General features: G+C 46.6%; 1 protein-coding gene across 2 annotated transcripts in view; it reads right to left on the bottom strand.

Annotated features, from left to right (window-relative positions):
* Window positions 1-16459, bottom strand: part of LOC146856657 (lactoperoxidase-like) — a 1363087-nt gene that overhangs the window by 1179214 nt on the left and 167414 nt on the right. For both annotated transcript variants that reach the window (XM_085654837.1, XM_085654836.1), the window contains exon 3: window positions 1197-1293. In XM_085654837.1, coding sequence (XP_085510963.1) covers window positions 1197-1293 — 97 coding nt within the window. The remainder of the gene's footprint in view (window positions 1-1196; window positions 1294-16459) is intronic.

Below are 16459 nucleotides of genomic sequence, written 5' to 3'. Positions count from 1 at the left end.
GTTATAATGAGGACATTCATTTGGTGTAAAGGGGGAAAGTGTGGGGTGTCCAGGTACCCTGGGAGACTTAGAATCAGATGGAATGTGGGGTGTGAGAGATTTCGTGGGTGGTAGTAATGAGTTGGAAGCGAGGCTTGATGGTGGGTGAGGCGTACATATGATATAGACAAATAAATCCATCTTCACTTACAATAGACCAAGAGACTTCATCACAACCTCTTTCCCCGTTTCCCATTTTCCCAGCAATCCCTCACAAGGTATTTACAACATGCCTCTGTGTTCAACGATCCAACAGTCTACATTGTAACACAGTGTACACAAACTTTCTTGCTTAGCTTTCACAGCCTGTCTCACTTAGTGTTCATAACAACACACTCCGTCGTCATACCGCTTTGTCTCTGTGGATGAACCCTCTCTCTCAGTGTGCATCTACTCTCTCTCACAGGATATCATTCCTAGCAGTCAGCAAAGTGTTGTGGTGATAACAGGCATGGTGACACTGATCAGGTATAACTACTCCATTTACCGGTAATCACTAGTTTGGAGTTTGAGGCCCACAACAGAGAACATGACAGACTCATAATTAATTATTTGGCTGTTTATTACATGTTTTCACAACTTCTGGGCTTTTTTCCACTCACTTTATCCACCTGCTTCCGGATGCAGTCCTGCAATTAGTACAATCAGGGCAAAAAATACAGGACAAAGGCACATCTTTACCCTTGCCTGTCCGTTCAAGCACGAAAGGAGCAGACAATCACCCTCAAGACAATTAACAGCTTGTCCACACTCTCAACACCCTCCCAGCTTACCGCCTGCCCCACACCACCAACCTGCATCAGCTCCATACTGACATTTACTACCTGTTCAGAGCAGATGCTAATCTTTGTATTAAAATTCCCAGAATTGTGAGAAACTTGCAATAAAGAACAAAGTAATTCCATGTTTTGAAATTGATTCCCCATTTATTCTGGAAGCTTTAACTTGTGACTCTTGTTATCTCAACAAGGAGCTACCTGACAGGAAGTTAAATTCTAGTCCTGGTACCATTCAGCATTGAGTTTACATGGCTTTGATCCCTTTGTACACAGCCTCCATCACCCAATGTTTACTAACCATTTCTCCTATGGCAGAGACTGATGTCCCTTTTCCATCCCTTAATGAACTCAGAACTTTCCTCTTTATGTGTTACTTACAGCTTGATTCTGTTATCAAATTCTTGGTCGACCTGCTCATTAGCTTCTCGTGTAACTTTCATGATGGTGTCATCATCAACGTCTCGCAGTTCACCATCTGCTCAAAAGAGATTTTGAGGAATTAGAAATCAGAACAAAAGGAAGGTGCAGGTCTTAGACTTTACTCATCATGATGTATGGAACATGATCCTCCCACCTATGTGTACTCAAAAGTCCCTAGTTCCTCAGGTGTCTCCTCACAGCTTCCATTATCAGTGCTGTAGCTAGAGTTGTCTTAAGGTATTCTGAAGCCATATGTGAAGTACATATTTTTTTTACCAAACCCCATTAATTTGGCATGTGCTACCCATTCATCTAACTTTACCCAGAAGAGATCTAGCTCAATTTGTTTCAAAATAATGAACAATACTTTACAAGTACAAGAAATAGTTCATATCACCACTAACTTGATGCAAGAAATACCATAGTGTTTCATTTTACTGGTGCGAATGGTGATGGCAAAAGTACTCGTGTTTGAAACCAATCAAACAGAAATATACAATGATTTTAAGTCACTAGTGCAGAAGTATTTGGACTTAAACGGAAAAAAGGCAGTACCTTGTTAGAAATCATCAACAGTAAGATATTTATTTGCATTCAGAACTTCTGTTTGGTTTAATACATCCCTGAACTAGCCCTGATTCAGAGTTTGTCAGAGTTGTCCGTCCCCTTTCACAAAACCCTGTGTTCACAAGATAATATAAATACATACACTACTGACTGCAGTAGGGCCTACCGCATTACCGGGAGAGGAATAGCACTCATTACAATGCATGCGTTTAAAAAGCATGCCATTACAACGCAAGTCGTTACAACGACGTGTTGTTACATTGCATGCCATTCCAACGCAAGTCGTTGCAATGACTTGCTGCAGGGGGGGCACTGGAGTTTAGAATCGTATAATTTACTATTCCAAATCCAGTGTGTGCAACAGTAGGGAAGGTGTTGGATTGAAAATCCAACAAATCCAGCACCTTCTGCCCCCTACAGCAAGTCGTTGTAACGTCTTGCGTTGTAATGGCATGCTCTGTAACAACGCATCGTTGTAACGACTTGCGTTGTAAAGTCATTACGATGTAATGCCTACTTTGTAATGGATGTTTTCCCCGGGAGAGACGCACCCAGCCTGAGGTGAGCCCTACGACTGCATCGCGGCGCCTTACCGATGCGGCCCGCTGCGCCTTACCGATTTGCCACTTGACAATCTTAATAGTGGCATTCCCGGTCCTTCTAGCCGCAAACCGGGGATCGCCACCCACAACAACTTTACTCTACACGTGCCCTCTGCAGTTCCAGGAGGCGTGGCGGCCCAATGGGGGGCCACGGCACAGGCACGGTCCGTCCCACCACCCCTGCACTATCTTCAGGCCTTTGCAGGGGTGCCTCTGGCCCTCTTCTTGCCGCACGCCAAGGACTCTCCAGAAGTAAGAACTAACACCTCCCCTTGAGGACCTGTAGCAGCACCGTCACCCAGGGAGGCCTAAGGGCGGTCCATGCTGGGACAGCACCATTTGCTCTTTGGTCCAGTGATCGGAGGAGGGTGTGTCAGGTCTGACAGCAGCCCATTGAGGCTGCCAGGAGACTGCACGACAGCGGCCTAGACTGCCTCAGTGGCCAGCCACAGAGCAGGGGCTCCAGCAGAACTTTACTCTCACTGAGGGCTCCTGGGCACCCCCTGCAGTGACCATCATAGTGCTTGCCCTTCGCATGGCATACAGTCTGGGCTGGGATGGCTTGCCTGTTTGGTCCTGGGAGCCATGCGGGGATGGACCAGACTTACTAGGCCTGCTCTGGGGTGAGTGGCCTGAGTTCCCCCTCCTCCCCAGGTGCATTTCATTCCCTCATTGTCCTTCTCCACGTAGGGCCTATACCCACCTCCCAAACACCAGACATTGTCCTCCTCCACAGTACTTCTGCTTCTCCTCTCAAACTTCCTGTCTACCACTGGCCTCCTGCGCACCTTAGACCTGTCAGCCCTGTATACAACAGATGGGGTCTGCTCTTTGGCCACCTAGGATCTGCACCAACCCCACCAGGCAGCTGGGTCCCTTCACTCCTCGCCCGCCAACTCAGTGATGCCCTCCGGTAAGGCAACCCTCCAACTAACTCTTCACAGATGTTGTCTCGCACCCTCGCCCCTTGGCTCTGCCACCGGTGGCGTCCCCTGCTCCGTCCACTGTGGCTTCGTCCTGCCGACCCCCTGAACCCGTGAGGGATCATATCCTCCAGATCTCTGCGGTCGGATGCCTCCTGCAGGGTATGGATGCCAAGATGTCGGATCTCACCACGGAATCAAGATAGAGTCGGGCTGAGATAGCAGGCTTTCAGGACCGGGAGGAGGGGATGGAGGGCTGCCTTTCGACAGTGGAAAAACTCCTCAATTGCATACCGGATTGGGACAAGGAGCTCTGACAACAAAATCACGGACCTGGAGGACTGGAGCTGCAAGGGCAGTGTCCAATTTTTTTAATTCTCAGGACGTTCTAAAGGCTCAGATGTTCAGAACTTCCTTCTACCCACTCTCATGGGGCTGGCTTTCTCTCTCTCCTTGGAAATGCAGAGGACCCACTGCCTTCACTCCCTGCAGCATTTGAGTGGGCGCGCCCCCTCATTGCCCTCTTTCTCGGCCATGAACAGGTACAGCAACTCCTGACTGCTGCCTGCTCCCATGGTCACTATGACTTTGAAGAGCACAAGATCCACATTGCAGCTGACTTCTCCCAAGAGAACAACAAAAGGAGGAAGGCCTTCCTGTCCCAGCGACCCTAGCTGCAGAAACTGGGCATCAAATTCAGACTGTTTGAACTAGCACACATGTGGATCACGAAGGCCAGTCCACGGAGTTCCTGGATCCCCTGGATGGCCTCATAGAGCACAGGTTGGACATGGTACCTCTGGCCTTCCTGGTTACACCCACCAAGTCGGACAATCCCTCACCCCAACAGGCGGGAGTCAGGGCTCCAGAGGAGGCTACCATAGGGACAGACTGCAAGACCATTCAGCTTGTTCACAAGACATGGCCCTCAAAGCGGTAGCTGACCTTACAGACGATCGAGGCCATGATAAATCCTGATCCCCGCTGAAACTGTTTTGCAATGTTTGGCTACGTTTTGTAATGCTTTACATTGTATTTCACTGTTTTGCTTTGCCTTGCCACAATTTCACAATGTTTTACTATGTTTCACCATGGTTTGCCATTTCCTGCGCTCTGTTGGCCACTGCTGCCTGGTGGGGTGGGCCTAAATCACCATCTCATGCTGTTCAGCCCACCTTCCCTCTGCTCTCCTACTGCCCCATGCCAAGGACTGTATGCTAACATCCCCATTCACATTAGGCCCTCGTGTACCTAAGACCCTGTGCCCCAGGCACAATCTTCTTTCAGCCCCACGGCTCCTCCACTGCCTTGGTAACCCTCCATCCCCATCCTCGGGACCTCTGGCACGCACAGACTCCGAGTTTAGATTCGCGGTGCACAGTTTCTGGATTCCATCCAGGTCGCACCTCGGCTCCCACCTTTCCCAATCGCCTGACCTCATCTCACATTCCCTGATTGTGCCAATAGATCTGGGCCTTAACCCATCCGGCCTGTACTTTTACTGTCCTTCTCACCTGCCATTTCCCCCTCCCACTGCCCACTTCTATTTCCCACCCTCGTCCAGGGGCTTCTCTCTCTCTCTTTTTTTCTTTCTTTTTCTCTTTCTTCATCACTTACTCTCTATCCTATCCTCCCTCTCTCCCCCTGCTTTCTTCCTCCTATCACCCCCCACACTTTAGGGCTCCTGCATCGTGATGGCCGCACCCACCACCGAGCCCACTGCGCCCTTGCAGGCCATCTCCTGGAACACCAATGGTCTCATGCAGTTCATTAAATGCAAAAAAGTATTGTCCTACTTACAGTCTAAGCTAATCGATGTGGCCCTATTGCAATAGAACCACCTCTCCCAGGAGGAAGTGGAGAAAGATGAGAAGTGACTGGATGGGAAAGGTGGTCCATGGTAGCTGCGCGGCAGCCGAAGGACTGGGACTTGGGCAGCCTAGGAAATGTGACGTAGTGATACTCTTATGCAAGTCTTTGCCCTTCACTATTCTGAACATGCTTTTGTCAAACTCCATATAGGCCAGCACACGCTCTGCATTGGCTGAGTGTACATACCGCAGGACCCAAGTGTCAGCTCTCACTCCAGATCAACTGCCTTCTCATTGGAATCAGGGCCACCAACTGGCTCAGTGGGGGGGGGGGGACAGGAACCTAGCCCGAGACGCGGTCTTTGATCGCTTGGGCCCATTGGACCGTGACAATAAGGCTACCTGGGCCCTCCTGGGAGATATCTTATTGAACCACGACCTTGTGGATCGTTGGCACTTCTCGCACCCTGGGGCCCAGGAATACATTTTCTTTTTGCCGGTACACGTCACCCAGTCCTGTTTAGATTTTTTCCTGGTCTCCCAGTTGATGGTCGTCCTCTTCCGGGAGTCCCCAATCTTGGAGGGCAAGATTTCAGACCATGCCCGACTACCCTCTCCCTAGACTCTTTCCCAGGCCAAAGGCCCTGGAGCCTCAACACATTGAGTTATCGCTAAGCCCAGGGCAAGTTTAAATTATGGTTCCAAGTCACCACGCACCTAGATCACAACAAGGGGTTGGTCACCACTCCCTTGTTCTTTGGGCAGCCATCAAAACAACAATTTGGGGACAAATTGATGAGATGCTGCCCTCGCCAATGCCCAGAGGGCAACGCAACAGAAAGCCCTCGAGGATGATATTGTGTCCCTCACCTGGCTCTATACTGCCAAACCCGCTCTGGCACACCTGAAGAAGGCCACTATGGACCTTAATGCACTAAACACCTCTAAGACAGAGTATGCACTCCAGTGGCTGAAGGGCAATCATTATCAACAGGACAAGAAGGTGGGGAGGCTACTTGCAGCTCACCTGCACCAGCGCTAGATTGCGCTAGCCATTCTTGCCATTAAATCAACGGATGACATTATTCTCAACTGTCTTCAAAAATCAAAGTGGGAGGGAGAAGCAGGAAATTGTTCCACTCAGCTTACTTGGCGATACCAAAAGTATCAAAGAGAGTGGAAGAGCACAATATCAAATCAAGGATACGCAACGGAGATTCTTGTAGGACCCTCAGCATTGACATTCTGTCTCTGCCATGAGAGACATCTTCTGGTGGAGGACAGACCCAATGATGTCAGTATCAGTCATCAGTATGTCAGCGGAAAACATGCCACTGACAGAACGTCACTGTTGAGGGTACTACAGGAATCTCCGTTGAGGATCCTCGATTTAATATTGTGCTCTTCCACTCTCTTTGATTGTTTTACTATTCTAAATTGTCCACAGGATATTGTGGATCAATTTGTGGTCTTTTACTGGGCCCTGTATGCTCCGGAAGTGGTGGCTGACCCTATCTGCATGGAGGTCTTCTTTGGCACTGTGCGCCTCCCTAACCTCAGCGAGTTCAGTAGAGACCTACTCCAGGGAGAAATCACTGAAATGGAGCTAGCACAGGCCATCTCTAGTTACTGTACTGCAAAGCCCTCTGGGGAGGACGGCTTCCCTGTCGAGTTTTGTGAATGGGCGGGTGAGGAAGAAGTGGGCTCCCTCTATGAGGCTTTCCAGGAAGTCGAGTGCATGCTTTCTTGGCTCCATTTCTATTCCAGCTGTCAGACTCAAAATTCTCTTTATTCGGCTGCACACAGCCATAAAAGCATGCAAAACAAGCAAAATAGCAAAGACCACATGCAAATTATTTAAAATGCATAACAAAAATACATAAAATCTTCAGGTTTAGGATATTAACGACCAGCGGTCTAAATAAAAACAGTCTGGAATCAAAAAAGTGAAACTGCTTGGTAGGTGGTTCTATAGGGTATTGGCGCTCCTGGGCAATACGCAGGTAAGTATACTCTAGTACTGAGCGAGGATTGCGGTGCATAAGGGTAGGGAGAGCCACCCTCCTCCCCAACATGTGGATATCCACAAGTAAAACAGAATAACGGTCCCCTGCACACGCTAACAGTGTTTCAATTATATCAATAACAGTGTGACAAAAGATTGAGTCTTTGCTGAAACCTGGCATAAAATGACCAAAGGAATATACTAGATGACACAAGTCTTTGGGGGTGCAGTCGATTAGCACAATGTCATCTGCATACAATAATGACGAAAGGGGGCACCATTTACCATAGGGATATATGGGGGTGCTCTAAGCAAGCTCCCTACTATGATCATTAATGTACAAAATAAAAAGAAGTGGGGTTAGAATGGACTCCTGGCGAATCCCCTGACTGATACTGAATTTATCAGTGGCTTCTCTTTGTTCCCAAACCTGACATGAGCCTTAGCGTCCATGTGCAAGGAAACCAACAGGTGAATTAGGGATGGATCCGTTTGCAAATTGATGAGTGATTGCCACAACTTAGCCCTGTTAACACTGTTGATGGCCACTGTCAAAGTCCATATAGGCTAAATACAGTACAGACTGCTTGGCCACTGTGTATTTCCCAATAATCAGGTTTATGTTGAGGCACTGATCAATCGTCCCCATGCCACTTCGAAATCCATATTGGCATTTATTTAACACATTATTTTCACTTGACCCAATATAATGCTCCTTATACAAAACTCTACCCAGACTTTTAGCTGGTATGTCTATCGGGGACATTGGGCAGTAACATTTAGGCTCCACCCTATTGCCCTTTTTAAAAATCAGGACAGTGACTGAAGCAGCCCAGGAGCAGGGGGTCACTGTGACCTGTTCTGACTGTTATAAACAGTCACCAAATATGGGGCCCAAAGATCCAAGTTACACCTAATAATATCAATCCAGAACCATCCGGGCCTGGCACTTTCTCTTCCACACTCTCCTGGATGGCAGCCTTCACTTGCAATGAAATTGATGGGAATGATGGTGCATCTCCTGGCCATACCTGAAAACCGACTGGGCTCGGATTAGAGTAAATGTTTCCAAAGTGTGCCACCTAATTTTCCCCCTTTCTGTGACAACTTACCGCTGATCGACCTTGATCTAAAGTGCACGTACAGCAGACAGCCCTCCAAAATGACTTTCTGTCCTTAGTGCGGGCAGTATCAGTTAGAAGGGACCACTGCTGGGAAATAACCTCTTTCCTCCTCATATTTATAGTTAATTTATAGGCTGTATGCTTAAAGGCCACTAGGCTGTGATCACGGGGCTGTGCATTTAAAGCCCTTCAGAGGAATTGGTTTGCCCTTGGACATTGAAGGCACCCAGACTCTGCTCAGATGGGTTTTGTCAGGAAAGAAGGATCGAGGCTCCTTCATTACAGACAGAATATTATGTAGCAGTTCCAAACCTGGGACGGAGAAAAGAATGGTGAGGGTTTATTTTATTTATTTCCTTTTTTAGTTACTCTAACTACAATTCCCATGAGGCAATGGAAGACTAGTAGTTTTGTGAAGGTAGAATCCTGGCACATAAAAGGGATCTTGCAAGACAGCGTGCGTGCATAATTCAAAACAGAAGATCGGTGATGCGGAATAGCCCAGCGACGTTTTCGCTGGCTCGTGTGTCTTCTGCTATCTTGTTTTCCTTGTGGAGAGTGTCCGAGTATGGAACTCTCGTGTATCTGTGACAACTGGGCTTTCCAAACTTCCTGAGGTTGAAGGAGGATTCAGGTTCATCAGCAGTGAGATGCGGGCTCTCATTGTACTCTGCTGCAGGACACTGTAACGACCTAAGCAGCAGTAGCGCTGCATCGCATTTTGCGATGCAGCGCGCGCAACGAAATTCGTTTAATTAATTTAAATGTGTACTTACCTCCGTTCATCCATATTCCGGTGTTTACATTTCCCCACCCTGCCCCTCCCCGCCTCACTGCCCCACCGAACTCCCTCCACGAGCCGCTACTGATTGAAGCCTAAACCCAACTGGCATCTCTGGCCACATGTCAGCCCCTGGTAAATGGTACCACAGGTATCAAGGACACTGTGACCAGAGAAGGCCTCTAAGGGCTGCAGCACTTATTGTGCCACCCTTAGAGGCCCTGTACCCTGACACTCACACACTGCCTTTGCTGGCTGCGTGTCTTGGTGCAGAACAAAGTGAAGAGTCGACATGGCACACATCCCTGTGTGCCATGCCCACAAACCACTGCCCTGGCATACATCAGTCATCCCTCTAGCTGGGTGAGGGTACAGGTGCATGAGCCCTGTACCCCTACAGTGCCCAAGTCCATTCCTGGGCACTGTATGTGCAGTGCTGCCAATAAGAGTATATGGTGCTTGGAGTTTGTCATTACGAAGTCCACAACACCATAATGGATACACTGAAGACTGGGAAGTTTGGTATCAACCTTCTCAGCACATTAAACCCACATTGATGCCAGTGTGGGTTTTAATGTAAAATGCACAACAGAGGGCATCTTAGAGATGGCCCCTGAAACTCGACCAACTTCTAGTGACCTGACTGAGTGCCAGCCTAGGCTGCCACCTATAGACATGCTTCTGGACCCCTGGGTCGAGAGCTGCTGCTCTCAGGGGCCTGAAACAATGCACATCCTGGGACTAGGTGCCAAGCATCCCCCCAGGATCGGCAGGGTTCACGAAGAAGAACCTTCAAAGGCATGCCGCCTTTGTGAGCCTCTCCAGACAATTTGCTGCTTTCAGCAACTGGTCCCCACTGGTTCTACCCCCCACTGTGGGTGGAAGAGCCCGCGGGAAAAACAAGTGAGCAAGAGAGGTGTGCCAACCTCTGCCAACTCCACCCCTAAGGTGGGTGAGGCGAGGTGAAGCACAACCTTGAGTCTCCGCCATCTTGAGGATGGGGGAACCCAGCCAACCAGGGACAGGCTTCTGCCCCCCTCCACTGGAGAGTGGCAGAATAGGGGGTGTACCCACCCCAGGGAAGGGACCCATTGGCCCCTGCCCTTTACCTACCTGTAACACCCCTAAAATTAGAATTTAGGGGGCACCCTGAACCTTCCTTCCTCAGATCTAGAAACGACTAGAAAAGAAGATAAGAAGGACGAAGAGCCGTGCAGAGCTCACAAGAGGACAATGCCCACTGACTTGGCCCCAGCCCTACAGGCCTGTCTCCCCTCGAACCTGCTCCTGCGAAATCCGGGTGCGTCCTGCCACCAGCAACCTCAAAGACCCCGGAGGACCTGCCTGCCGTCACTTCAAAGACTGAATCTACCATGAACACCGGACTTGTTCAAACTGCAGCTTCTGGTGCCAGCCAGAGACCGCAAATCCAGCTCACTCTGCACCCGCCGAACCCGGCCTGACCTCGAGTGGAAAAATACCACGAGGAGGTCACCCCGGCGATCCTGACCCGAGATCCGGTGACCCCTGACCTGCCTCAAGCCTCCAGCCGACACCTGCAGGCTAAATCCAGAAGGCCCCCCCTAACCGCGACCAGGAGCTGGTAAGAAGATCCGACCCCAAAAGGCACCCCTGCACCCGACGCCCCATGGCCTTGTGTGCCCAAACCGACGGTGCCTAACCAACCCTTAACTCCCCAACTTACCTCTCCAACTGGTGGTCGCACCCAGAAGTCCTCCGTCTCTCTGCCTGCAGTGCTTTTGCAAACCAGAGGTGCTCCATAGAAAACAGGGCGGCCAACGTCAAAACAGCACTCTGCACCCGGCCGCCCCAGTGCCGCTGAGGGTGCACCTTTTGTGCTACTTTGTTTCCCCATTTGCCCTGATCTTAACCCTAGGAGCTTTGCTCCCACAACCCAGTGGCCTGCTTGCCAGCAGCCACCAACCGGAGGCCCCCTATCCCCCATTGGATAACATTGGGCCTCAATACTCTGCACCTGGCCGCCCTAGTGCCGCTGAGGGTGCAACAACAGTGCATTACTGACCCTGGGGGACCCCTGAGTCTAAGCCCAGAACGTGAACTCCCACAGTTGTTTACTTACCTGTGAACCGTTGACCTGTTTTCCTCCCATAGGATAACATTGACACTTTTTCTCGAAAAAGTTTTGAAGTGAGGAGTTTTGAAATCTGAAAATATTCTTTAAAAATCGCACGAATAACCAAAACGTAATTTCTTACCTGTTTCCAGGAAATATCTCAGTGCTGAATCTAGGTATCCAGCACTGAGTTAGAAAAGTAACGTAAAAAGTAACTTACCTGTAATTTACTGAAAAAGCCTATTCATTTCAATGTACTGTATTTGCTAAGTGTTGCATACTACTGCTCCCGTGTAAATCAAATCAAACAAAGTACAATTTCTATTGCATTTTCAAACTGTTCTCTATCCAGTAACTTACTACTGAAAAGTATTTAATGCTTACCTGTGCCAGGCTTGCTTGGTTCTAAAAATAAACAACAGTATATTTTTATTCAAAAACAATTGGCCTAGAGTTCAGTTCTTGAGTGTGTGAATTCATTTGCTGACTGAGTGTGTACATCAAATTCTTAACACTGTCCACTGATACTGCCTTACTGCTCGACCAAGCTACCACTATTACAGAGTAAGGTTCTAACTTTAACCTCTGCGGACACTTGGGCTCCATACACACTATACCTCATTTTGGTGTAGTACATATAGAGCCAGTTTCTTACAGTTAGGACTCTTCCTTGGATTAAACTTGTTTCGGCTTGGATGGGGAAATTGGGGTTACAGAGCTACTGGGACGATCCAACTGCAATTTGAAAAGATGACTTAAGATTGTGAAAGCTCGTTATTGGGCTTACATAAATGATGGATATATAACAAATAGCTCAAATGGTCCTTTGACCAATTTGTTTTTAGCTTTCAAACTTTTCCATTTCTAGCCAGAAGCTTGTACATACCATTTCGACATGGGACCCTCCCTTTAAGATCTTTTACCTACAAATGGCACATGAAACAAGATTTTATTAATGGGCCAGCATGTGGTCTAAATGACAAAAATGAGTTACATATAATGTTTTTTTGCCCTGAGTATTATAATCCCCTTCGCAAATGGATTGTGCCAATATGACAATACATGGGAATTTACAGACACTTGGTAGCTTTCAGAATTTTAAAAAGCGATACTACTCCAAACAGAGTATTTGCAGTGAGCAGGTACCTACAGTTAATCTGGTTTAAAAGGAACAACATTCTAAAGGCCGCATTTAATGTTGTGTGATCTGTATAAGGAATTATAAATACCCTTTTAATTTCTTTTGTAAACTCCTCTTTTTAAGTCGGATAGGATCTCTTTTATATTACATATTTATAGTGAGAATTATTATTGGGATACAGTAATTGTAAACCTTTTGCTTTTTTGCACATGACTGTTGGTTGCATCACGTACAGTCACATTTTGAAGCTATTGCACGGTTTTTGTTTTATGCTGCCCCTGCGGGAATGTTGTCTTATGAAATGATATGATGTTGCTGCGGATTTATTTTTATTTGGAGAACTAATGATGCATTTGTATTTGATTTTTTTATAAAACATGATAGGAATATTACTATTTTATACATTTTATCTTCGAAACTGGAAGAAGTATATATTAATTGATATTGTATTTTTAAAGCACGTTTTAGCGTTATTGTGTCTTTGTTTGTGTACACGTTGATGGTACATAATAACCGAATAAGGTATATTACTACTACTCTGCTGTACCTGTCATTGGGGGGAGCGCAGGATTTAGTGCACTCCACAGAAAGGTATCCAGAGTCATCAGAGTTTGCAGGCTGGATCGCAGGTTCATCAGGAGTGAGACAACGTTTTTAGGATAGCTTCGGCTGTCTCAGTTCATTCTGAATCTCGGTAGGACAAAGATTACCTGTACGTACATTTGAGCTGACTTGGTTATCAGGAAATAACCAGGAGTTTTTTTTTCCTTTGTTTGTTGATAATTGTATTAAGGACATGCTAATTCTTTTTGAGCCTATGGAGTCAAGTTCAAATCTTACATGACTACAGACGGAAACACTGAGTGTTTTCTATGGAATAGATATTTCCTCAGGATGAATACAATTCTGAAACATGACAATGTGTTCAAGCGACAAACCACTATTGGCGGATTTATTTTAGGAATGTATTTTCCTTATTTTTCATTTACACTGGGGTATGTACAAATGGTCATAAGCATTTGATTTCAATATTGTTTCTTGAAAAGGTATGGATGTTAATCTGTCTCTCTATCCTTAGGTTTTAAAGGAATGAGAATGATAGATTCAATGGTCATATATTGAAAGAAGAAAGAGCTACACTTGTGTGAGGTAAAGGAACCACCATTTTAGCGAGAATTTATGAGTGTAGTTGTATTTCCTTTTGATAATCTTTTTTATTTCTTCTTTTCAAGTGTCATTCCTTTTCCCCGCTGGTCTCTTCCTAATCCCTTTCCCCTGCTTTATCACCCTAAAACTCTGAGACTTGTGTAAAGCGGAATTGGGGGTATCAAGAGGTGGACCAATTTGTTCATCGCTCGGATCCTGAGGAGTTCCCTTCCGCGCAGGAATGAGGAAGCCTGACAGGTTTCGAGAAAGAGAATATTATCCTCTCACGGAGGTCAAGAAAGCAGGTAACAATTGTTCCACCAGCATTATTCTCTCGTGAATAGTCCAGAACCATCTGCACGTTTACGGCTACCATCTCATTATGGAACTTGGATGGATCAGGCAGCTTCCAGCATAACCCAAGAATGTTAGTAAATGCAGTTACGTTTTTCAGAGCAAGCATCTCTTGCGATATTTCCCTGTATGGTGCCTTCAAGGTTATTTCGATTGGATTATGATCACCATAATCATTTTGGACAATTGCACCATCCAACAGCATTTCCCTCAGATTATGAGGGTTAAAAATATAATCTATAATTGAGGGACTATTCCTTCCTCTAACGGTGGACAGACCCTGTGTACCCTTGCCGACCTCCTCCATAACTTTGTACAGGTTGGCAGATGCAATTAGAGCCAGCTATTCTTTCCCCCCTGCATTGGATTGACTAGCGGCAGGTAAAACACCCCCAGGCCCCTGATATGGGACCCTGGCATTAAAATCCCCCCCTAGACAGAGATAGATATAGTTGCAGATCCTGTTGAGATTTGGTCCCCACTAGTGTCGAGATTTATGAGAATACAGCGAGAAAGTTTTGATTGGGCACATTCACAAAATGATTGTTGTGGAAATTAATCCAAAAAAATGTCAGAGCCCCCTAATAAACAACAGCTTGAAAATCAGAGCCTGGTGTGCTTACAGACTCTGCGTGGCCACTTATCAGAATCATCCATACGGTCAGAAAGGTAGAGGCTCTGTTGGAGTGGGACGGGGTAGCAGGAAGACTAAGACAGATAGATCCATCGAAATCTATCGAGTTACTTTCCCAAGTCTCCTGCAAGAGAACAATGTCATCCGTTTTAAAAACGTTTGCCAATCGGGCATTAATAACTTAATACGAAGGCCCTAGATGTCCTACCTTAATATTTTTAACCCAAAAGTCTTAGCATCCAGAGTTAGAGCAGTATGGGTTGGGGAAGAGCATTCGTGGACTGAGCAGGTATGCCTGGGCAAGAAATTGGCTGGACAATGTGTTTCATTCTGGGTACCAACACTGTAAAAATCGCCATCCATGCTGGATAATGTTTAACCCTCCAACGCTGGGGGCGACCGAGTTCCACGATCGATCTACAAATGATCCTCCGAGACAGGGCAAGAACGTTCTCCGGAGTTCACGGAGGACAGTCAATCCACCTGCTGAATGTGGTGATTTAAATAATAATAAGACCCCTGTGTAATCGGTTTATAACAATACCTTAAAGGAAATGTGGCAACCTTTGATTTGTTGGGAGATTTCCAATGAGTGGACATTCAATAGCTTCCTTACCAAATAACTTGTGCATGCTCAGCCAGTTAACAACCGTATTTCAGAGTCCCCCCTCCCCCCCATGATTCCATCTGGTTTACTTGCAGCTGAGGTAACTCCACCATTATCAAGACATAGGGGCATGAATAAGGCAGCAGATTTAGAATTTCAGTACTGGTAACTCTAGACATGGTCATGCCTCCACTCCTTGTTTAATTGGAGTACTTTGATCCTTTGAGACTGTGTAAGAATGGGTCCACAAGTCTTGAGTTGTAAAGGAAGTTTATTCATAAGGAGGATCTCATCCACAGGGAGCAGTTACATAAAGCTGTTGCAGATCCTTCAGCCAGGCTCCTAGTCCCTCGCTAAATACTTTCTAGTCATAACATTCTACAGCGGTAGGCAACTAGTACAGATGCTTAGGATGCCACACATCTCCCTTCTTAATATAAACAAATATATACATTACATTTGAAAAGATAGAAAAGAACCAAAAGGAAAACAGACCTACTCTAAACACCATAAAATAAAAATGAAGAAGTTAATGATGACTATCTAACAAAGTCTCTCAAATGACTTGGAGAGTACGATATCCTGTGAGATCTTCGGACGGTTTTGGAATCATTTTGGGTAGAAGGAGACACACTAGGAAAGCTATTAAGGTCATGAACAAAATCTTTCCAAGCAGGCTTTCGTCCTAGAGTTTCCACAATTGACCAACTGTTTAGGTTGCAGTTGGTACACTGGAAAACGGTGTTCTTGGGGAAGGGTTCTCTCTACCTGATCTTTGTGGATCTTAGATCCGCTTTTGATCTCGTTCAGAGGGATAAGCTTTGGTTAATCTTACTCGAGATGGGAGCCCCCTCTTACCTTTGTGACCTCTTCAGGCGACTCCATTCTGGAACGTTTGCAAGGGTTCGCTATGGTAGGAATGGTGAGCTCTCTGCGCCCTTCCCGGTGGACAGGGGTGTTAGGCAGGGGTGTGTGTTGGCCCCCACCTTGTTCACTCTATTCATCAACGGTTTGATTACTCATCTTTTGGAGGCAAAGGATCTTGATTCCCCGATTTTAGCAGCACACAGAATACCGGCCCTAATGTTCGCTGATGACACCCTCCTACTTTCAAAATCTCCAATGGGAGCCCAGCGAACATTGGAGGCCTTTTGTTCTTTCTGCTCCTCGAGAAATTTGGAATTAAACCTTTCTAAAACCAAATATATGGTTTTTAATTCCAAACCATCAACCTATCCCCGTCCGCATTTGGAGGGATGTTTTCTCGAGAAAGTTTCTACATTTGACTATTTGGGAGCTACCCTGAATGACAGGATGGAGTGGGATTCCCATATGGTCAAGGCTAATCTTAAATTACAATCATCAGGTGGAATCTTAAAGGTTTTTAATGAATGTTCTTATAAACCCGTGGGCCCCCCAGTGGAAATATAT

The sequence above is a fragment of the Triturus cristatus genome, chromosome 4_1 (assembly GCF_964204655.1).
Source record: "Triturus cristatus chromosome 4_1, aTriCri1.1, whole genome shotgun sequence".
Classification (NCBI taxonomy): domain Eukaryota; kingdom Metazoa; phylum Chordata; class Amphibia; order Caudata; family Salamandridae; genus Triturus; species Triturus cristatus.
The sequence above is the reverse complement of the archived record's forward strand: the minus strand, read 5'-3'. Positions and strand labels throughout refer to the sequence as shown.